General features: G+C 35.6%; 1 protein-coding gene across 6 annotated transcripts in view; it reads right to left on the bottom strand.

Annotated features, from left to right (window-relative positions):
* Positions 1-487: 487 nt before the first annotated feature.
* FLRT2 (fibronectin leucine rich transmembrane protein 2) overlaps positions 488-23,677 on the bottom strand; it is a 67,102-nt gene continuing 43,912 nt past the window's right edge. For all 6 annotated transcript variants that reach the window (XM_085580611.1, XM_085580613.1, XM_021542886.4 and 3 more), the window contains exon 2: positions 488-16,876. In XM_085580611.1, coding sequence (XP_085436737.1) covers positions 14,481-16,466 — 1,986 coding nt within the window. In that variant the 5' untranslated portion in view covers positions 16,467-16,876 and the 3' untranslated portion in view covers positions 488-14,480. The remainder of the gene's footprint in view (positions 16,877-23,677) is intronic.

The raw sequence follows: 23,677 nt of genomic DNA, 5'->3' as shown, positions 1-23,677 counted from the left end.
AGAGATATAGATAGAGACTTCGAATACTTCTTTGTACTTTGAATACTACGTCTTTTACCTATTAACACTGTAAACACTAAGCATAAAGGAAATTATGGAAGTATCAAGAGGAAAAGTTTGCTAATAAACAGACTTTTTCATTAGGAAAAGCAAAACAGCTAAAATAGCTAATATTTAGACTCAGAAAAATGGTTGAGGAATACTTAAGACTAAGCAAAGCTTTAGAAAATAGACCGTAAAAAATCTTTGCCAGGTAAATTGACAAAGTTATCTAATGCTGTTTACAGCCATATTTGGATGGATGAGGAAGGCACAGAAGTGTGACTGGAATACATTCTTCCACTAGCTAAAAACAGATTTGTGTCAGCTAGAATAAACTATTTTTGTATCATATCTGGGATGGAAAAAGAAGTGACATCCAAGAATAAAAGAGAAAAGACATACGTAGGCCATCCAGCTGAGCAATGATCAGAGGCAAAGAAGCATATTTGGGAGTTTGTTTTTGCTATATTAAAAGCCTGTTTTGAAAACAACTTCAAATTATTTCATTTGATCATTTGAGGAATGTAAGCAACACCAGCAGGTTTTCCAATCAATTTATATTGGCTTTTTTTCTCTCTAGCATTTTTTTCAGAATTAAATATATGGATAATTACAGCTGAAGTACAGAAATGCCTTCAGTTATATTAGCTCTAACAAAACAGTTGTTATAGAGGTTTATTCATTTCAGCACTATCTATTCAGTGATGTTTTATTTAACAGCAGAAAGTCTGAGAATGCATAGCAATAATGAAATCATAATGTTTTCTTTTGAGACTGGGTTTTCCTCATTTAAGAGAGGACGATTTTATTTTTGAAAAGGCAAGTTGATTTAACCATCTGATAACCTTTAAATAAATTAAAACAAAGTCTATCATCCTATTACAAAATTACAAATGCATCAAGTAGACACATTATTCTGTAAGACAGACAAGATATAATTAGATATTCACCAAACAAGAAAGAGGTAACAGAAAGACTGCCTTTCAAAAAACAAGAAAATAAGAAATCAGGATATTTTGGGAAGCCTACTAAGGATTCTATTTAAGTAATAAAAGTATGAAAGATGCCCTATTGAATAGACCAAAGCATCTCATTTGAATATGATATCCCTTTAATATCGATCTAATAATGCATTTAACTTTAAGCCAGATTTTTGATCCTATCTCTTTAGATGAACAAGCAATTACCATGTAACATATAACCACATAAATGTATGCTTCTTGGAGAGGTATTGAGCGATATAGAATAGATATTCACTTCAGATTAAGCAACAATTCCCTACATTTTTAACTTAGAGAGCAATATCTCAATATGAGAATTAATTAATCAATTACTTAAATGTTGGTAAGGTTAAAGATTCAGAATCTGCTCAGAAAATAAAAATAAGCCAGAGCATGAGAATAAGACTTTAGGAAAATCTTATAAGAAAAATAATCTCATCAGAGAAGCCAACCATCACACTGAGAAGGATAGTGTCTTCTATAAAGTGGAATTGACAGCTTGTAAAGACTTCTCAGAAACAAATTTTTGCTATCTAAGTTAAGGTTGCAGAATCACTGCAGAAACTATAACTTTGTCATAGATTTCCACAATACATTCTTTTTTCAGAAGGTTTTGTTTAGGCTAAACCATAAACCTTAAATAGTAGAGCAATAGTAATAGAAAACAAAAAGCAAGTCAAAATTTTTATCCACCCTTTTGTGTTTTTAAACTCTTAAAGGAAATGTATAGGTACTTCTACAGCCAGGATAATGCTTTCTAATATTTAGTAGATTTTCTTACAATCTTACAGGTACTAGTCTCTAAACTAGGGTGCAGAGGATGTACAGTGGCTTTATTACAGCATTTTTAACATGTGCACTATGTGTCCTAGCCTGTAGCTCATTATTACAGTATTTCTATTGCTAGAAATGGGCCACAGGATCTGTACTGAGTTTATGAGGCCTCAGCACTATGGCTTGTCAAGCTTACTTTGTATGACTTTTTCTTGGTCTGCCTGCAACTTTGCTTTGACCTAGTTTAACTGTAACAGTATTTTTCTCTCATAACTGGATAACCATGTTTAATTTGTTTTAATATGGCTTGTCTTCCTATGGTATAACCAGTTTCATTGTAAAAAGCAGTTCTCTATAAAATGAGATATTTGTGAGCCTAATGCAATGAAGCAATGTAGAGAATTACAAGGCTGGTGTGTTGGTAGAATCCTTGAGAATAGGAAGCAAAGCAAGCAGTACAGAGGAATTGTGGTGTGGAATAAGAGCAGAGTCACAGCCTGGCACCAGAGATCCCATGGCTATGAACAGCTCATCAACAACTGGTTAAAGAAATGTAGACCTGAACAAAATTGGGGTATGGGGGTATGACAAGTGCATCATATGTAGTAAATTTGAATGTACTGTGGACTTGCACAGCAATGAAGAGAAACAATGTGTGAAAAAACATTAAAAAAAGAAACAAATACCCCAGCAAATCCTAAAATGAAGAAGCCAACAACAATTTCATCATAGTATTCCCTGTAAAATAGTTTGGGTGCTGGTGATTTTTACAGGTGGAAGAATCCCAAAGGAGAGTGAAAGGTTCAACAAAACCATTAGCAGCTAGGAAATGTGTGACACACGTCTAACTGTACTGTTATTGAGGGTTGTTTTGCTTTTTTTAATTTGGTTTGGGGCTTTTTTGAAATGGTGTTATCCTTTCTTTATACTCTTTATTTTCTTAATTTTCTGTTATAATTAGATGTTGGCTGGCTTTCTGATTAAACTTTTAAGTTATATTAATAATGAAGTCCTGGCTTTATGTACAATCATTGTTTACTTTTTTACCGATCATGTTTTTAAGCAGAACTATGGATACCTTGATGGTATAATTCCATTATATTTTGTATGTTGTTTTTTGAGTTCCTGTGGAGTCCATATATTAAGGAAAACTCTCAAAAGAGTAAAGCAGCTTCTTATGGTCTATTAACATGTCTCATGATTTTCAGCAGCATATTGTGAAATAGAAAAATGCCTAGCTTTTACCCGGTGCTTATCTCCAGTTTAGTACAGGATGTATCATTTTTCCCATTATAAAGAAGAATCAACAAGTATGCAGGCTCAGGATCATTAGCATTTTAGTGTCAGAATTTGTCTTTCCAGTGTACTAGATGACACTGAAGATTAGAAATTTATCTGTGGATCTACAGAAGAAATCATAATTTACCTAGATGTCCTTCTACATCAGTTCTAATCTGACAGTGTTTTTTTATGTTTTTTGGCTAAAAAGATATACTTCAGGATTCATTTCAAAATGTGAAACTCAGAATAAGTCCCTTTGAAGAAGACTGTAACAGGATCCAGATTATTCATGTCCTTTTAAATTCACATGCAATTTACATTTTGTTAATCTTTTTTAAAAGAAACGTATCCAAGTACTCTTTAAGGATGTTGATACTCTATTAAAAATATTAATATAAATTCTTATATAATATGCAAAACTAGAGCCTTTAGCATAAGCATTGAATTTGCCATAAGTTACGTTTAATTTACGTTTCTAACAGTTGCCATCAGCGGAGTGAAAGGATCTGCCCTGATTTGTCTCTTCCTTCTTGTCCTGCTGCCCTGAGAAAAACCTACACACGGAAAAATGGCATATACTTCACGTGATTGGCTCCAGTCAGGGTAGTCAAGCAGGAAAAACAAAAGGAAAAAACCTGCAAGCAAATCCAACAGAGTATTACCAAAGACCTCTCAGGGCTGGGAGCAGTTAAAACACCAGAGTATTTAGCATGGCTAAAAGATCTTTCTGCAGGATGGCTTCTGAAACACAATTTTTGAATAATTATGAGAAATATCCTAATCAAAAAGTTTTGAAGGTCACAGTGTTCATTAGAAAATACAGCTGCAGTTCACAGCAAGCAGTAAATTCTACCTTGAGGAAATTCATACTGTTTCAGTCATATCAAACTCTGCTCTAAACTAATGCTGTTAGTGTTTTAATAATAATTTTGTTATTTGCTATGGTTATTTCACATATCCTTTATCAGCGATCTAAATCTAAATTCAAATCAGTTCATGTCATTTTTTAGAATTAATGCAAAGAAAGGATTAATTGGACAGTGAATTTCTTTACTACTTCAAATTAACATCAGTCTTTCAAACATTGTTAAATTTCCCCCCACCCCCACCTGATCCAACTGTTTGCTGGATTATTAAGGCTTGAAAAAACTTTAAACAATTTGTCTTCTATAGCAAGGTGGAGGAATGTCTGTGATATTTTGTTTTAATTGACAAGAATGCAGCTTTCAAATTCACTGCCACATAGCAGACACTAGTTTCTTCAGGGAAGAAAATGGAAAAAGAAAATTCAGATTTTTAATGGAAAATGTATGAAACAAAGAACTTTTCTAAACCCAGGCAAAGATTTTCTAATGGTGTACTAATTGAATCCCACAAATAAAGAAAAAATAGAAGAAATTTTTGCGTCTTTATATTTGCCAGAATTGTTTGGTACCCTAGGTCTGAATAGAACTGTTATATTTTGGCCCATATTTATTTAAAAGTAATTTTTGTTTAGAGGATTTCTGTCTTTCAAATCTATCTCTGTCTCCACCCCTTCTCCAAATACTAAAAGAGCTTTGATGTTCCGAGTAGTCTGTCAGTGGAACTTCATAAACTAGAATAAACTTCTTTACTTATATCAGTTCATTTACTATTACTCCAAAGTAAAACACTAAAACTGCATGGCTCATCTCAGAACGATCTTTTTCAAACAGTTAGATTAATGACTTGAGGAGGATGAGTGGCAATGAAAACTCCCTTTGGGCAGCTACACACAAATGCATTTGCTCATGTATAACAGAAGTGCTCATTAGGGGCATTCCACAAAAAACCTGTAAAAAATCAGGTTCTTCATGAAGCAGATAAAGAGTGAATTAAAAGACAACTCCTATGACAAGGAAAAACTGTCAAATACAGGGAAAGAAATACAGACCACAGAGAAAAAAAGTTGATAGAAAGTCAACAGTACATGGTAATGATGTAGAAATATCTGAATTTTTTCCCTTCTTGTTCATACTGGGTTTCAGTTTCATACTGCACTTTACTTAGTGACCACACAGAACAGGCCTGCTGGAAACTGATTCCTCAGATGTGCTTTGTGCATTCCAAATAGTGCATTTGGAAAAGTGTATTTCAAAAGGTGCACACTATCTGTTTCCAGGAGCTGTGATAATCTTCTCTGTAATTTTCAAGTTTTTTGTGCATAGGCTGTCAAAGCACATAAATTGTTGAAAAACATGCTCTAATACTGACATTACAGTTATTAAAAAAAAAAATCATGCTACTCTACCTCTTTACTCTCTTGAACAAGCTAAGGTGAAACTGAATTGATGCAAAAATCCAGAGCAAAAATACAATAATGGACTCAGCATAGCTCAATCCATAACTGTACTACAGATATGCATTCCATATACCTATATATTTGTATATGTGAGTATTTGAATATACATAAACATAAAAATGTATAAATATAGTGTTTGTGCAGATGTTTATGTGTGTGTGTGTTTTATGTATGTGTAAAATGGTGGAGTAAATGTATGTGTAAAATAGTGAGAAACCAATAGTGCAGGGGCAGCTACAAAGTAAATAATTATTAGAGCAGCTCAAAGATACAGACAATCAGAAAAGAGCTTAGTTTTTCTTGAATTAATCTTAAATGTAAACACCAATAAATCAGATAACCATATGAGGCATCAAGCAGCAATCTGTCCTCTAAACCAATCATGCTAGAGAGGTTAATGCAACATAAAGGAAATGAGGCAAAAGCAACAGAAATTGTGAGATAGGTGCCTCTGGAGTTTTCATAGTCTGGATATAAACTGAATTGATATCACAGTAGATGTGACTTCATGACAAATTGTTTGCTGTATTGGCAGAATTTCTGTAGCTTAGCTTTGCTGGGTAATCATCACAGTTTGCAGGTATAATGGTTTTGCAGAAGCCTTTTCCTTGTGTTGTGACAAATAAGCAAGAGTACAAACTGCTTAGTTTCAGGTATTAAGAAAAGAATTAATGTGACAAGAAATAAGGGAGAAAATTATTAGACATCTGAACTGAAAGCAGTGCCTGATCTGATGGCTAACACAATGATCACATCTACTGTGGGTTGGAATCTTGCCTGCAATAACCTTACTAATATTTGCATTGATAAAAGGAGTCATCAAAAAAGTGACCTTTCAAACCTGCCTTGTTGCACAGTCCTTCTTGGACATTGTGGTGTAGCTGGCACTCCAGAACTTACAGGAAAGAGTAAATAAGGATGCACAAGACAAACTAAAACCCAGATCCTTCCTTAGTAGGGTTCTGGACAAACCAGATGTGCTATGAAATAATGCAGAACACCTGTAATTTGCTGCATCCCTCATAATATGATTCAGCTCTACTTCTGCCAGCTTCTGTAGTCATCAAAGAGAAATGCCATGACTGCATGTACTTTCCTTCTGTTCTGGCCACCTTGTTTCTTGAGGGAGATCTCTGTGAAGGAGCTGTATTTCCTCCTCAATCTCTACAGATAGGAAACTGATACTTTAAGGAAGAAGAAACCTTTGATCCCTTCTCTTTGTGCAGCTGCTACTAATAATCTGTAAAACTGAACCTATGAACCCAAAGTTCCTGTGACCACAAACCTGAGTTTACTCATTGTTACTCAGTGTTTCTAGCTTAAATTCTCAGCAGACTATTGTAACTAAATGTTGAAAAATTATTAATTCAACTGAAGGTTATAAAAATTATTTAATTTTTGTTAATTCAGTGTTCTTAAAATTTTGTCTTCTTTTAGAAAGAATACACAGTCCTACTGTTGTAATTACACCAGAAAATAGTTGAAATTTGTTCTTTAAATTTGCTTAATTTTTATAAAGTTAAATTACAAAAATTAAAGCCAAAACAAAATCAGAAAGCTCTAGACATATACTTGATACTTGCTTCTCATGAAAGTGAGAAGCATAATCTATCTTCACATAATCTATTCCTCAAACTCTTCATAGCTGATAAAATAAATTATTGCATGCAAAGACCTCAAATAAACATCGTGACCAATTTAAAAAAAAAAAAACCATTGGCTTCAAAACTAACCTTCAACAAAGATGTAAGTAAAAAGCTGTCTAATCAAATTTCTTGTGAACTGGAAATGGAATGTATCCTCCAAGGGACAGGAGATATGAAAAGCTTCAATACTTTTATGAGCCCTTTATTTAATTGTCAAAAGTACTTAACTGTATACTATTAAAATAACTGCAATAATGTGGAATATTTCCCTTTACTCAGGTTTCTACTTCTTTATTTTTCTAAGTCATCTATTCTTGATAATCCATATGTGCTTTTTGTCAGATATACTGTTTCCTTTAAAATGAAATTATATGCATGCCTTGCTTCTGCAGTCCTCACTTACAAACCCATGCTAATGCCCTGCATTGTTCACACTGCATATACTGCAGAACTTGACTTCACATCAATTCTCAATTTTTCTTAATATGTTTCCTAAATCGGGAGAAGTTCCCAACATTTGCATTGTAAGTCAGATCAATGAATTATCTATTGGTTCCTGACCTGTGAATGCCCAAAGCAATTTGTGAAGATATATGAGGTCAGGATTATAAGACCGTCATTTAAATTGTTTGACTTCCTAGTTAAACCAAAATTCTCTCTTCCTTCCTTTCTTCTTTTCTCTTTCTCAGTATTCATACATGCATTTTTCAGTCACACTTTAGCCATAATATGAGGTTGTAATCAAAAAAAGTATGTTTATGTGAAAAAGGAATACTTTTGCTATGCTCACCAACCCATTTGTGGCTTTAAATGTCCTTATCTTCCATGGCTTCATACTGGCCGGTGTTGCTCAGAACATACTTAGCTCCCCCCTCATTTTCTGTGCAGTCTTTTTCCCAGCTTTTCATAAGAGAAACGTAGGCCTACTGCCTTATTCAGTTGATGTATTTCATTTGGGGATACATGGTGTGACATGAGATGTGCCATATTGTATGTTTTTAATAATCCTTCTGTTACATTATTATGATTTATAGCTGAAGGCAGTGGGGTCAGGATTTCACCATAAAAATGTGCTAATTTGTTTCAGGAATGGCAATTATTGGTAAAAATTCACCAAGTCTTTCTCTGTGTAATGGAAGTATTTTAGCAATTTTTAGTTTCAGCCTTTGTTGACAGTGGCATTTCAGGTAGTATTAAAATATTTGTTACCTACTTTAATGGTGGAATGCAGTTTCTCCATGTGGTACCATAACTCTTCTTCAATGGAAGAACTCTTTAAAGTGGAATATTAAAAATTTTGACTGAACAATAATGAAAAATACTCCTCCATGTGCTTTCTTTGAGAGATCTTTGTAGGTAAACCCTCTGTACACAAGAAATTTATACACAAATGCACATGTATGAAAAATTCCAGATAAATGAGCTTAGAAGTATTAAAAATAAAGTTCTATCTTTGCTACAATAAATAATTTTTGGTTATTAAAAATTACCTAATGAAGTCAGTGGCTGTAAACTTCTTTTGTTTGACAGAAAAGTATTATCAATTGAAAATGATGATTCCCTCATTATCAGAAATGCATAACTGATGGCAAGTGTTTATGATTCTCATTATCTCTATTTTTCATCCTCCTGTGGTAAGGCAAGTAGGTTTAGTTACCAGGGTGTAATGTTCTTCAGCAGAAACATCAAATGAGGGGAAAAGAGGCAGGGCTGGGTGTGGATATATTTATTGCACACCAGCCCTTGGTAGTTTTACATGATACTTGGGGTTAAGAAAGAAAGATAATTTGTTGAGGAACTGTGACAGCAATATTAAACTTCTAAGCTTTGACATAACAAAGCACTCAGCAACTCACTTTCTAGTAAAGCAAAAAATTAGTTCTCGTACATGGAAGTAGAAGAGGGGTAATTTCCATTTCTAAGTAGCTAAACCATCTCTTTATAGATAGTATATATTACTATATATGTTATGTAAAAGATTTGCTTTATACAAAAATTTATTAAGGTTTATGTATGAATGTTGTGCACTCTGAAAATTCAAGAACAATTTTGAAGGGAGAATTGGAAAATAAGTCATATTTCATGTCAAGGAAACAGATTAAATAGATAAAAATAGTTAAAAAACAGATTCATGATTGTCATGTCATAAATGTCAAAAGCATCAAATGGCTATTCATATAATGAGTCACAGCTTCCACATATATATATTTGTTATTGACATGTGTAGTTCCTTAAGTGTACCTATTAGTTGCAAACTCTGGAGTACAGTCTGTTCTCATTGTACATTGCTTTTCTATATGCATATTAGAAAGAGACAACTTTTTAAAGATAAGATTAAATCTGAGAAACTGAGGTAAAAAATATTTAACTCTTTGAGAGACAAATAATATTTGTATTTTAGAAACTGAAGAGAGGATTGAACAGAAGTTTCAGTAGAACATCTGAAAATATCTCCATGAATGAAACTACAAAAGATGGATATTTTTTGTCCCTTTCAGATACCCATATCCTTATTTTAATTAACTTGCTAATATAAATACAGCAAAGTTGTTGTATTTTTTAAATAACTCTTTACTGAATATGTCAACAAGATAATATATAGTGTATAGTGAGGTTTTGAAGTTAACAATGCGTGCAACATGGCAGATTGCAGAAAACAGGTAACGCAGACTTCAAACCATCTATTTTTCCATGTTAAAGATAGAAAGTATACCAAACACAGAACAGAATCAAGTGTGCATATCTCAGTTTAAATCAATTTTATGAAAGATCATCTTCAGATATTTGGGATCAACTTGTGATAGCAATTTGTTTAGTAACTTATCTGTTTCTGAGAGGATCAGAATCAGCTCTCATGAGGCACATTTCCACAGAGCCCCAGTGTAATAAAAGGTTGCCAAATCTCTTCTGTGCTAGTTTTCCTTATGGACTACTAGCCAGCGTCCTTTTAAAGAGCAAAACATTCTCTGCTGTACAAAAGTTTAATGCCAAATGGTTCAATATCGCCTGTAGTATCATCTGGGATACAGAGTGCCCTGTTCAATAGAGTTCAGGGAAGGAGTGATCATCAGCTTCCTAGGATTATCTCTGTGTTTAGAAGAGAGCATCAGGCAGGATTTGATGAGGTTCAGAGCCAGTAACTTTTGGTTATGGCACTCACTTTTGTTTTGTTTTTCCACTGAGCTGTAAAGATAAGTCATGTGTAAAACCATTATTCTCATGTTCAAAAGAAAAAAAAAAAAAACTTTAATATCTCCATGTTAAATTTAAGGTGAAGAAATACTATAAATGTAGAATTCAATGGGAATTAACCACTTTACTGTCAAAAGCTGAGACTGAACTTTCACTTCAATGCCATTAATAAAGTGCCTTATGTAGATCCTTAAAACAATAATATCAATATGCATAAAGTTTTTCTGTTTGCAAATTTGAAATTAATATTTTTTTTCAGAGGGATAAACTTGTTCTCATGGAAAAAAGAAAATTATTCAATGAAAAATATATTTGAACAACTCTAGTAGCAAATATCATATGCTACTTCATTTTTCATTTTTCAATTTTTTTCATTTTTACATGATATTCACTGTAGTCCTTTATTGGGTTACATGGAAAACTGCTAGTATCTTTTCAGTTCAAAGTAGCTTATTCCCTAAATATTCTTATAAAGAAATTCACTAATAATGTTCCAATAAGAACCTGTTAACACAAAGTACATGCATTAATCAGGTGTTTCTGCCAGCAAGCCACATGCAAGTAGCACTTATTATAGTGACAGAATCCATGAAAATAAGGACCTGTTTGTAAATATATGTCTTCAGAAAGAAGCCAAGTACTGGGAACAGCAGTGTCGTGATACTTCTTTAACACAATTTCACTTAAATGCTTATTTTATTCTACTCACCAATCTTTCTGCACATCTATGTCAGCTATTAGCAGTATACAATGGGAGATGGGTGATATTTTGTCTGAAAAAAAAATTGTCCCCAGATCTAATGAACTTGATCAAATCAGAACTTAAAAGTGAACATTTTGAGTGAGTTGTACATGTACAAATATGTACAAATACAAATACAAATATGTATTTGGCACTTCTGCTCTATAGCCTTTAGTTACTATATGTGGTCGAATATTTGTCCTAAGTGAAAATCACCCACGTTTTACAAAGCCCCAGGAAAAAGCTACTAGTCTTAAACTTTATATTTCCAAAAGACTTTTTCTACATACTTTACCTAGTGAAATTTCCTCACTAACTGCTTATCCAAGTGGGAACCAAAATGAAATCTCAGACGTTTGTGTGGCTGACACTTTGAGATGCCCCAAATTCTGTTGTAGGTTAAAAGACTTTTAACTCTTTAGGAACAATTAAATAGGGAGAAACATTCTTCATATTACAGACATGACTCCTCAGATGACTACAACTCTGAATTTTTTAGATAATATTCCCAGCTCTATCCACAAATTTTGGTATAAAGCATTAGCTATGTTTTTTCAGAAGCGCCTCTGTAGTTAAGAAAATTTTACCAGTATCACATACAATTTGATATATTTTTTTTTCATAATGAAGAGAAGCATAAAATACGCTATCTTTAATATGATTTTTGATCTAGGTAAGTGAGTCATAGTCTACATATATATATATACACATACATATATATGTTTCATCATTCAAGATCAAAATGAAGAGTTTGTAAATGCCTTCTGTTTTCACCCTATTCTATAAGTAACCAGATTTGTTGTCATCAGGTTGGGCTTGTGGATGATTCACCTGCAGTACAGGCCAAACTCCCTGAATAAGTCAATTGCTACAAATAAGGTGCCTATGGTATACAGAGGTCTGTAACAGAAGATTTCTCCTGCATCAGTAAATATTAGTAAGCTTGTACTTTCAAAGGAGACCTTTTGAAACCAAGTGTACAACCAGTTATTTCATTGAAATTAGATACTATGTCCACACCCAATGGGAATCACTGGCTCTGCTTAACTTCAAGCAAACTCCAGCATTCAACAGAAGTATACAGAAGCACAACTGTTTGCTGCTTGTCTTTTGAGCTGTGGCATCTAAAATTTGTTAAACAAAACAAACAAAAAACCCCAAAAAACCACTAAAACCAAAAACCAAAGCCCATAAGTTTAAACCTTATCATCAGTAAATAGATGACAGATAAACCCCATCCACTTTGCATAGACATTTCTACCTAGAATTATGCTATTTGAAATCATATGGTAAAATTTTAATCAGCAAAATTTTAGTGACTTAACTATTACAGTAGCCAGACAAGTTGCTTAGAATACCCATTACAGCTGGAGAAAATAGCTAATATATAGAATATAGACTGGAATTTTAAAGTGTGATTTTAAAAGGTGCTGGTGGGAGGAAGTGGTTCCTTACAAAATCATCATACTTTGCCATCAATCATAACTATGTTCATTTTGTCATTGCAGAAAATTAGTGTTATCATGTGATCTGAATTACAGAAAATACATGCTCATAGACTGCTGAGTTTCAAGAATGGGTTGAGTGAAATGAGCAAAGGATAGGATTAAAATCCTCTCTTCCAGCATAAGGAGCTCCATTAAGTGAAAAGTCTAAGCATTTCATTGTGAAAGTGCTTCAGCTTTTATTTCCAATCCATATGCAGCAACTTTTTGTCTATCCCTAGGTGATCACTGTAAAACTTTCTCTCTTTCCCTACTATCTCAGGGAAGCTTTCTCTCTATATTTTTTCTTTTCTCCTTTTTTTTTTTTTTTTTTTTTCCCAATGTGATGTATCTTTAGCTTGTCCCCAAACTCAGGAGAAAATTAGCTACATTAAAAAAGCAAACTGAAAAAACCCCAAATAATTAGATTCCACCACAGTTCTTGGCAGTCACTGAATTAGCAGAGTGGCTGAAATATTACATAATTTTGACAGCTGCATTATGGTTTTAATACAACAATGATATTTTGTATAATGCATGTAAAGCTCAAGGACTGAGATGAATCTGAGGGTATAGAAAAGCAAATTCCAAACCCAGCTACTGCTTGTGAGGCAGAAATCATTATGGAAAACTCAAAAATGCTTAAGGTAAAAGAAGGGTAATTCAGAGGGACACCGTGTACCTGTGCTCTCAAAATTCCCCAGTCAATCAAATGCTTAGCTAAGGTCATTCTCTGTATACTTTAATTGGGAAGGAAAAAAAAAACCAAACCAAAACAAACAAACAAAACCCACAAAGATTTGTACATGATTTTCCCCATTTCAGTTTATAATAGCCCTCAAGGTCTTCTCAGTGCTAAGTAATTTTTTAGAATATATTTCTTGTTTGTTTTGTCTTTTTGTCATTTTTTCCCCTATTTCTCCATATTGAACATAATTCAGGCCCGTAAGTCAAACAAGGCTTGAACCATACAAATTATTAGCAAAACCTTTCCATTGCCATTATATTTTGCACCATGTTTTCAGCAATATGCACTTTTAGATTTCAAATTACATGAACACATACATGAATACTGCAGAGCTGGAGGCACTCAGAATTTCCCTCATTCTGGCTTTACCTGAACATGCTTTGTCAACAAATGCTGCTCTATTAACAGGTGCAACGTAATGACAGCTCTGTGTTACATACTGGTACATAACTTTCACCACCCACTGAGAAGGGTCAGAGAATGCCTAAAGCTTCTTAATCCTGGTGAAAAGCACAAACAGTTTCTGAGATAAAGTATATAGTATTGGGGACATTTTTTGAGCAACTTTTGCAAATAGGAATCAAGGTCACTTTGAGTTTGACACTGAGTTCTTTCCACATTTCCTATTCCAAGCAGATTGAAAGAAAACTAATCAAACAAGAGACTAGCTTTTTTGGCAGCGCTCAGAACTCCAGCTTTCAGTTGGAGGTGAGAAGTGCAGACCTGACAAAGAGAAAGGTATGTATTTCCAATTGTTTGAAGCTCAACAGCAATTGCTGGTTTCAAGTCAGAAGAGCTGTGCCCATTTTATCTGAATTGCTTTTGTCTGTTCCTAGTGACCCTGTTTTAATATGCACTTATTTTCCTGTATTCCAGGACACCTAGAAACTTATACCTCAGACTGCTTCGACAGCAAAGTGGTTAATGTTTGAAGAATGAGTCATTCTTTCCTTTGCCATGACATTGGGTTCTTATTGTACAACCCTGTACAGTACTCAGCAATATTTTTTAAAGATTTAAAAAGCAAAGAGTTACAAAACCATTTGCAATTAACTTGAAATAGAAAAGATAGCACTTTTTTTTTAAATCCCATTATATAGTACACCGTATAAATTACAGAGTATTCAAATGCATAAATGCATCTGTGTAACATTTATCAAATGTAATTTTTTTCATTATTGTTGGGGGGCTTATTTTTTTCTAGAGTTTTTTCTCCTTGTCCTAGAGACCCCCATGGTCCCTCACTATCACGTATGACAGTGCTCCAGGTCTGAGACGTTGCTGTTGCAGTATCGCATGTTGTTTGGGATGTGGCAGTCTGTGTAGTTAATGCCCCCATTTGGGGTATAAATGGGCTGCAGTCTGAAATCTCCTTTAAGGAGCTGATCATTATTTAAGGAGACAATCTGGAAGCTGGTTTCCGTCATCTCCAGGATGGAGTTGTCCTTCTTGGTCCCTGCCTCACAGTAGTCATCTTTCCGACGGCCCCGGTTATATTTCCACTTCTGGGAGGTGTAACGACCTTTTTTGTGCATGTGCCAGCAAAAAATGCTGAGCAAGACCACGAGGACAAATATCACTGCACCCCCAATCAACCCTGCCAACAGAAAAGGGGAGCCTAGGTTCTGAGAAGTCGTCTGCTCATGGCTGGAAGGGATGTTGCTGCCATTGAAAAACGAAGCCTTGGTTGTGGCTTCTGAACAGACAGTGTCTTCTCCAGTTCGGTAGTTGTTATAAGTATCCAATGGAACCAAACAAATCCTGTAAGTGGATTTGGGCTCCAGATTTACCAAGCTTGATTGCTGCTTCTCACCACTAATTATTCGTTCATGAACAATTCCTCCTACCAGACTATGGCCCATTTTAACCCATGTGAGTTTATATGCCATCACGGTAAAAAGTGACATCCAGTTGACTTGGATGCAAGTGTCATTCACAAAATGGATGGAGAGCTGAATCCATTCAGACAAAGGAGGTGTCACCCTTTCTCTGTCCTCCCTGTCAGGCACAGTGGGGAGTGTGGCTATGATGGGAGTGAGAGGATTATATTTACTACTTGAGGGAGGAAATGATGGGCTGGGAACTAATGTAGTCGGCATGGTTGTAGCTGGGACTGGGGTGACAATAAGTGGTAGACCAGGGGTGGTGGTGGGGCATGACAACATATTCATATTGAGCTCCCTGACTGCCATACCTCGGACCTGCTCTGGTCCCTGGCACATAAAACCACGTACATTGATGGAAGCAGGAATAAATTTGAGCCATTCAGTGACCCACTTAATGCTGCAGTCACATAACCAGGGATTATTCCTTACAGTGAGTTGTCTCAGGTTATGGAGATTATCAAATACTCCCTTTGCCAACATCCGAAGTTGATTGTTGGAGATATCAAGACGTTCCAGTTTGCGGAGGTTTGAAAAGGCTGTAAGTGGTATATGGGTTATCTGGTTGTCCTGCAAGTAAAGTCTTAGCAGATGTGTACCTGGAAGATCGGGAGGAGGGTAAGTCAGTGAATTCCGAACAATTGAGAATTCCTTGAGTTTGGAGAGGTGGCTAAAAGTGCCTTCAGCTATGCCTTTATTAGTGAGGAGATTGCCATCCACGATCAGACGCTCCAGACTTGTAAGGTTCTGGAAGGCCAGGTCTGAGATGACAGCAATTCGGTTTTCATCTACACGGAGTTCTTGTAAGTCCAGCGGAAGGCCTACTGGCACGCTGCTTAAGTGATTCTTGGACAAGAACAGAAGCTTGAGGCTGATGGCTTCCTGGAATGCCCCATCCTCAACGCCAACAGTGGAGATGGAGTTGTCATCCAGGTGCAGTTCTTCCAGCTTCAAAAGCTGAGCAAGAGCAGCACGTGAAATGGTCTGAATGTTGTTTTCCTGCAGGTGGAGAACCCTGACATTCTTGGGCAGGTTCATGGGGAATTCATCCAATTGATTGCCATACAGGTAGACTGTGTGCACAGACTGGACATTGTGCAACTCTGCAGGAAATCCAGCATTATTAATTTGGTTATTATGGAGGTAGAGGACGGTTACACCCTCCGGTATCCCAAGAGGCACTGAGGTCAAGCTTCGTTCATTACAGTAGACAAAGTTTCGGTCACAGCGACAAACTTTTGGGCAGGCCAAAGTTTTGGAGACCTGTATGTAGAGCCCCAGGGAAAAGATAATCCATGATTTCATGAGAAGAGCCCAATCTGTGGGCCACATTTTAGTCCACAAACCCATTTCTAATTTAAAGAAATAAAGTAGCAAATGTTTAAGAGCTGATAACAATAATAATGCACAGGTAACAAAATCTCAGGTCATTAAAATTGGCTTCTATTTATGTCCAGTGTTCAGGCAAGAGTTAAAGTCCTGGAGGCTAAGCAGAAAATAATCCTTTTATAATTGGCCTACCTCCTAGTTCTGATAAAGGAAAACACAGTCTTATTAGCCAGGGTTACAATGTTTGTTGCCTTCCTCCATGTGCGCTGAAAGAGCCAGTAGCCATGTCTTTGCGAATGAACAACAGGTTACTTTAAAGCTACCAAAAGTCTCTGTGCTTGGAGGGGTATTTCACTGAAGTCTGTTGGCTTCTGTCAGCTTTCTGAAGTCAGCAAAGTCCTCATATTCACTATCTGCCAGATCTGGTCTGCCTGTAAAAGGAAAAAGAAAAGAAAAAGCTGAATAGCATGAAATGTTTAATAGGGAAGATCAAGCCCATTAGAAGACTATTCTAAGTCAGAGCTCTTTATGGATTTCAGGGAAAAAAAAAGGGGAAAAAGGCATTAATATTAAACATTAGCTTAATATTACTGCTAAATAGTCTTGAAATAGATTTGATGCAAAGTCATTGCAATGACTGAAGGATTTTCAGTGACTTCAGTGAAGGCTAGATCTATTACTTTCATTTGCATACTATACCTCCAGTCTTTGTCCTCTCACAGTCTGTTTAAAATTTTAGAACGAAAAACCCAAAAACCTAAACCATTTAACTGGAAATTTTTGCTCAGGTAATTATTTTTCTTTTGCAGAACCACTGACTTCAATGACCACTATTCACTGATGCCTGACAGAGTAGACTCTGGGCTGTATTCTTTAATCACACTCTATGTTTTCTTCATTTTTTACCAGACTCTGGAATATTCTCCTTCTATTTCTGTAATACCATTACATATATTGTCCAAATTAATGCACACTGCCAGATTATTTTGCCTCGCTCTAGTGAATTAGAGACTTATGAGGAGAGTCTTTTAAACAAGTATGGTAGTCCAAGAAAGTAAGATACTCTGCTGGAAGACATGTACTTGCTAAAACTATCATCTTGATATTGGTTCTGATGTGAACTGTGCTGTCAATAGATTCCATAACTTGCTTTCCACTAAATAAAACAAGCTCACATCTGCTAAGTTATTGTTTTAGGAGATCAGCTCAAACTATGGCAGTTCTGCAGAACACTTCCTTTGAAACCATAAAGGTTAGATATGGCTTTTAATTTCGCTACACAGTTATCTGTGAATGGCTACATAAACAAGTGTGTTAACTTTAGTATAGCTGAGTTCCTTAATGTGTATTTTCAACTTATAAGCATACTTTCTATTTTCCCAGCTACTATTTATTATTCAGATCTATAACCAAACATTCCCACTCTCTAAAGAATGCAATGAAAGGTACCGTGTTGTTTGATGTTGTCTTGTCATATGTTGTTTCCAATGATTGTCACTCCCCCACCCCATATGCACAGTTGGACCTAATATCAACCTCGGCAAGTACAAAGCATGTGCAGATCTCAGGGTCTTCAATTGCAGTGACATAAGCACAGTAATTTTCCAGATTTTGTTTATCCAGATCAAAGCTCAGGCTAGGATTTCAAGAAAATAGAATTTTAGCGAACAAAAATCCTGTTTCTTAATGGTGGTTGCTTTTTTTTATTAATATTTTTATCATGATATTCATATTTATTTAAACAAATTAAGAACATACAGGTAATTCAGAAAGAAAATTACTTTGTTGTACATAAAACCTTGTTCGTCTGATACAGCTGTGCAATTTACAAGAAGTCCCTACGTTTGAGGATCCTATGGACTAGTAGTGTAGAAAGCATCCTTAGGAGTCAAACTGATATAACCCTTCAACCTTGCACCTGCAGATTATTGTATTTATTTAGAGCATCACCAGGTATCAGCTTCAAGGTTCAAGCAGATGGAGATAAAAGGTGAGACCCTGAAAAATCCTGTTTATCAGCATGAATTCAAATTTTAAAGATATGTAAATATAATACTGTATTATAGCCTATAATGTATTGTCCTTTTTATGTAAAAAGTAAGATTAGGTACCCCACTACTCATGTTTTTCTATTTCACAGGCATATTTCAGTCAAGACTGGTTTCTTTTCAATTATGTCAGATGACGTGATGCTGTAGAGAAACTCTTAACAGGATTACATTCTAACATGAGCCTGAGTGTGACAGTTTATCTGCCTTTAATATGGCCTGGCTCCCATCTAGATCATAGTGCTCTGATCTGTCATGACACTTTCTTTCAAAATGAGAATAGATATGTAGAGCATCCTCTGAGATGTTTGGGACCACAGAGAGTAATCATAGTTGTTCTATCACTTTCCTGTCATCATTGGAGAGAGACAGCCTGTACCTCCTAATAGATCCAATGCCCTGCAGTCACCCCACTTCTGATTCTAAGTCCAGTGACTGATTAAGCTTTATTTCACTCCCAGGTACAATAGAAAACCCAGCTGAGAACATGCAGCCACAGGCAGCTGCAGTTCCTGGTTTGCTGGGAATCTCCTAAGAAGGGACCGTCATATTAAAAATTTGGCTTAGTAGTTCCTGCAATCAATGGAAATATTTGTTTTCATAACTTAGAATGCATTTCTGATCAACATTTTTATCTCACTGTATTTTTTTCAAACCTACCTTGTCTAAATTCTCTTTTGGCATAACTGATGCTAGCTGGAAAAGAAAAATTCTGGCTTTATGTACTGGATAAGATATAAGGTGTTTTCTTTAAAGATATTTTAAAGGTTGAAACATCTGGCTACAAGTTGGAAAGGTGAAAGAATCCCCAAAACTGCCCTTACAATCATCTTTCCCATTTTTCATTTTGTATTCTTCCAAACATGCAGTCAAGGTCCCTGTGGCTACCTGAGAATGTAATGATACTCAGGGAAGATAGCGGAGAATAAAGGGAGAAGATAACATATGGAACCAAGCTTGCTAGAACACTTACAACCCTATGTTATAAGCAGTTTTGAAGTGTTCCTAGAGCCAGGTTGTCTGTCTTCATTCGCCTAGTCATGGTTTACATTGAGGCTATAAATTTTTCAGAGATAATAAAATTAAGAATACTTGGCTATTCTTTCCTTCAAGGAGTACTGAAAATAATAAAAAATAGGTCAAAGGAATCCAAGACATTTTTTTCTCTGATAGTCTAACCAGTTAGCATCAGTTTTCCCAGCAGTTCATCTGTTTATATGGACCTGAGTGACATGCAACATAAATTGAAAGGCAAGCAAAACCAAAACCAAATGGTCATACTTACTCTTTTCACTATTACCAGTCAGTGACTCTTATTTAGTGCTAAACCATTTGGCATAAATTTTCTTGACTGTACTGCAGACCAGGGTTATAATCAAGTAATATAATCTTACTCTACATAATTATAATACACAGTAAGTACAAGGCTATTATGTCTGGAATTGAATGACAAACAGAAAACAAATCTAATTCCTTTCGTATGAAATCTAGCACAGAGTTCCTTGTTCTTAAGAAAAATATCCCTGTATATCTATCAACTGGTAACAAGAAAAATTACAGAATAACACCTGACATATGCCTTTTTTCCATGCAAGTAAAGTTCATATCTGTGAGTGCACACATTAATGAGTATCCTGGTGGTTTGGTTTTTTGGGGTTTTTTTTGGTTTGTTTCTTTTTAAAAGTGATTAGGAGCCTTGCGTGATAGTTTGCTGTATATATTTCTCTATGAGTTACTTGGGTTTGAACTTTGTGCTCATATTTTAATAAGAGTCTATAATCTCTGCATCAAAGGCACGGGGAAAATGACCCAAAGGAATCAAAATGCTTTTATAGGAAGCCCTTTTGCATGCCTGCTGTTCTGGCTGCTTCACAGCTATGAGTGGGTATTATGTAAGAAGAAGAGGTAAGGAGGAAGAAAAAGAGCTGAAGAAAAAGAGAGAGGAAGAAAACATCCGTGGTGCCCTCTTCTAGAATGAGTATTGATGACAGGATAATGGCAAGTAGCTCTTATAGGAAGGAAACCTTAGTGTCTCTGTACATTGTTACAGACAAATTAAGTCTATATGAACCAATTTTGGCAGAGAAGGGCATTACTATCTTTGCAATATTGTTAGCAGAATGATTCAGCAAATGTACACATCTGAACTCTTGTGCTTTTTTCTACTCTGATCAGGATGTTTCTGGTTTTACTCCTAAATTTGCATTTATAATTATTCTCAAAACCTCAGATCAGGCAGCCTGAGGATGCGAGTAAAATTTATTTGGATCTGACTTGGGGACATGAGAAAATGTAGAGAGTGGTACATCTTGCAACAATGGGTGTAAAGACATCATTTACCATCCTCCTTCTGGTCCTTCTGTAATCTTCAGGTCCTCCAAGACTTTTTTTTTCTTTCTAGCTACATTCCTGCAAATTATTATGTGGACACATTGCCCAGAAGGATGCAGGCTTTAGGAAATCCTTTTTTAAAAGGCACGCTATTATAGAGAACAAGAGCTTTGTCTTTGAAAATTTGGGTAGTGTACAGAAAAAGGACTCTGTACAGTTAACAGGACTCTGATGCAGCCCAATTCCTGACTGCCAGGAGAGGGAGCTAAGCCAGCAGAAAACTTTCTCTCCCCTGAATAAACAAATAAATAAATAAATGTGGGAATTGTTTTCTTCCCACTTTGTCTGTTCTGACACACATGCACACACTTCTTCCTCAAATTTGTCTGTGACTACTGACTTGTTTGATGGAATCTTTGTTACATACTTGACAAACTGAGTTGTACAGGACTTTGTTACTGGGAAAATTAATTTTCATGTGTTTTTATAAAAGCACTATTCCCAGCTTCAATGGTTCAAGACTTTTTACTTGTGAGTTACCACACAGTGAAATTAATTCATAGGCATGAAGAGGCATGTAAGAGGGAGGGAGAGAAATGAGAAGAAATAATGGAAAATAGATAGGTTTTGGGGAGAAAAAGCTCAGGCAGAACAGATTTTTTTTTCCTTGTAGTAACAGGAACCAGTAACAGGTCAAGAGAGAGAACTTACTACAAGACATAATCACTAGAGTGACTGCTGTACCCCAGGAAGCAGAGCTGAAATAGCTACAAGATCAATAGCATTAATGCCTCAGGTGGGGCCATGAATTCAAGGCTGCCAGCCATCCTGCCAGGCACTGTGCTGCATGACACACCCTGCTCAGCTCCTCGTACTTCTCCATAAATGGGTGTTGAAGTGCCAAAGTTCAGGTGTGGAGACTGCCTAGACTAATGTTATCTTCTTTCCTGTGTTTAACAGTTACTGAATTGTAATAGAAGGAAGTTATTCTGAAAATTTGACATTGCACAACTTCATCAAGACTATCTCATCTGTGAAAACGAACAAACTTCTGGCCCAGAAACAACTGTGTTTGTAGGCTGTGGCAAAAAAAAAAAAAAAAATTACCCTTGCTTGCACATAGGTAAATACAAATTTAGTTATTAAATAGTTTTAAAAATAAGACTGTTTTTAGTAATAAAACCCATAAATGAAATATTGTAGAAGGTCTAGTGGAAAGCGTATCCATCCAAATTCATGTTTTGGTTTGTCATACCATCCAGTCTTATCTGAATGTCTGCATGAATTAATCTTACATGGACCTATTTGTATTGATAATTTCATCTTAGGAGTGCTAGAAACGGAAAACTGCCAAGAATGTCCTGCCCGTGGACTCCTGAATTCTAATGTAGGAAACATACAAGCCTGGTATTACAACTAATTGTAGCTGTTAGAGTAAAAGTTAATAAGGACACACATGGCAAATTAAAAAGAAAAATCTTTAATTGCTTATACATGAGCAGACAGGACTCCCTCACAGTACACAAGGAAGAAGAAGAGGTGCAGAATTCCAGGTTTTTAACCAGTGCAAGCTTTTGAGTTGTGTAGGACTTCAAGGCAGCCAAAAGTCATTGACAGCCCAAGCATAATTTTATAGGGAAATATCCCTGCCTTCATTATAAAATTGCTGATTGCTGAAAAACTACTCCAGATGGTGACCATCATGATATTTTCACTCCAGTGGGCAAAGAGGAACGGATGATCACCTTCAGGACTCATATTAAATGGAGTATTGCACCTAATAGCAAAAGGTTATTTGTATCTTTATTAACCTTGCCCCAAGGCCTACTTTAATATTTCATCAGTCTAATGCCGCAGTGTTTCCAAACTTAACAAATTTGTCAAACAGTGAGAGTGATCTGTTTAGCATGGCAGTAAATTAAAATCTTAGTCCTTCATCCCCAAAAGCTGTTCTCATATCTTAGATGAATTATTTTTGATAGATCTCATCTAGGACTCCAAAAACTCACCTATGTACCATGTAATGATGTGAAGCTGGTTTGAGAAAGTTGGAAATGGCAGATGAAAATAATCTCACATGAGGAGCTATCCTGAATGTTTCAACAAAATACACTTTCATTAAAATATAGTATTTCACTGAAGCAAAAAACCTGCATGGAGATTTGCCAGGTTTGATAACGTTTTCAATAGAAAATGTGCCTGAGGTCCAACCAGAGACAGAGAGAGAAAAAACAATGGGGGAAAAATAAAAAAAAATGGCTTTTTTAAAACATAAATTTGGACACAATTCTACTTCATAGAAGCATTTGTAAAATAGTGTTTACATTCCACAATTTAAACCTGTGAAAACTGTGGAATTATCTGCCTCTGGGCAGCTGCACTTAACACAGTGAAAGAAATAGAAAGATAATCTTACTTTACCTTCTTGACCATTTTTCAGAGGGCTTACAGCTTACTTTGATAAAACTGGACATGACTGTTTGAGAAAAACTATTAATACTAAACTAATTTCAAGTAATTCCCCTTTTGGAACACATACATTCTGTACTGTGGTTAGCATAATGCATTTTGTACTAAGAAAACCTGATGGCAACCTGCTCTTTCTTTGCAAACAAATTGGTCCCTACCTATAAATTATTCTACACAGTGAAGCAAACAGTTTGCTTTTATCTAGAGTTATGTGGGCAGCCTGGCAAAACATCTATGGAGAATTTGAAAAAGCTGCTTTTAGTGACCTAAGTGGCTAAGCATTGCTGCTTTGGAGACAACATTTTGACACATTTTAAATGTGTTGCATGGTGCCACATCATTGATGAGATCCCGTACGGCGTCACTTCTCCTTGTGGGGTATTG

This window comes from Lonchura striata, chromosome 5, assembly GCF_050655825.1.
Source record: "Lonchura striata isolate lonStrDom1 chromosome 5, ASM5065582v1, whole genome shotgun sequence".
In the NCBI taxonomy this organism is placed as follows: Eukaryota; Metazoa; Chordata; class Aves; order Passeriformes; family Estrildidae; genus Lonchura; species Lonchura striata.
The sequence above is the reverse complement of the archived record's forward strand: the minus strand, read 5'-3'. Positions and strand labels throughout refer to the sequence as shown.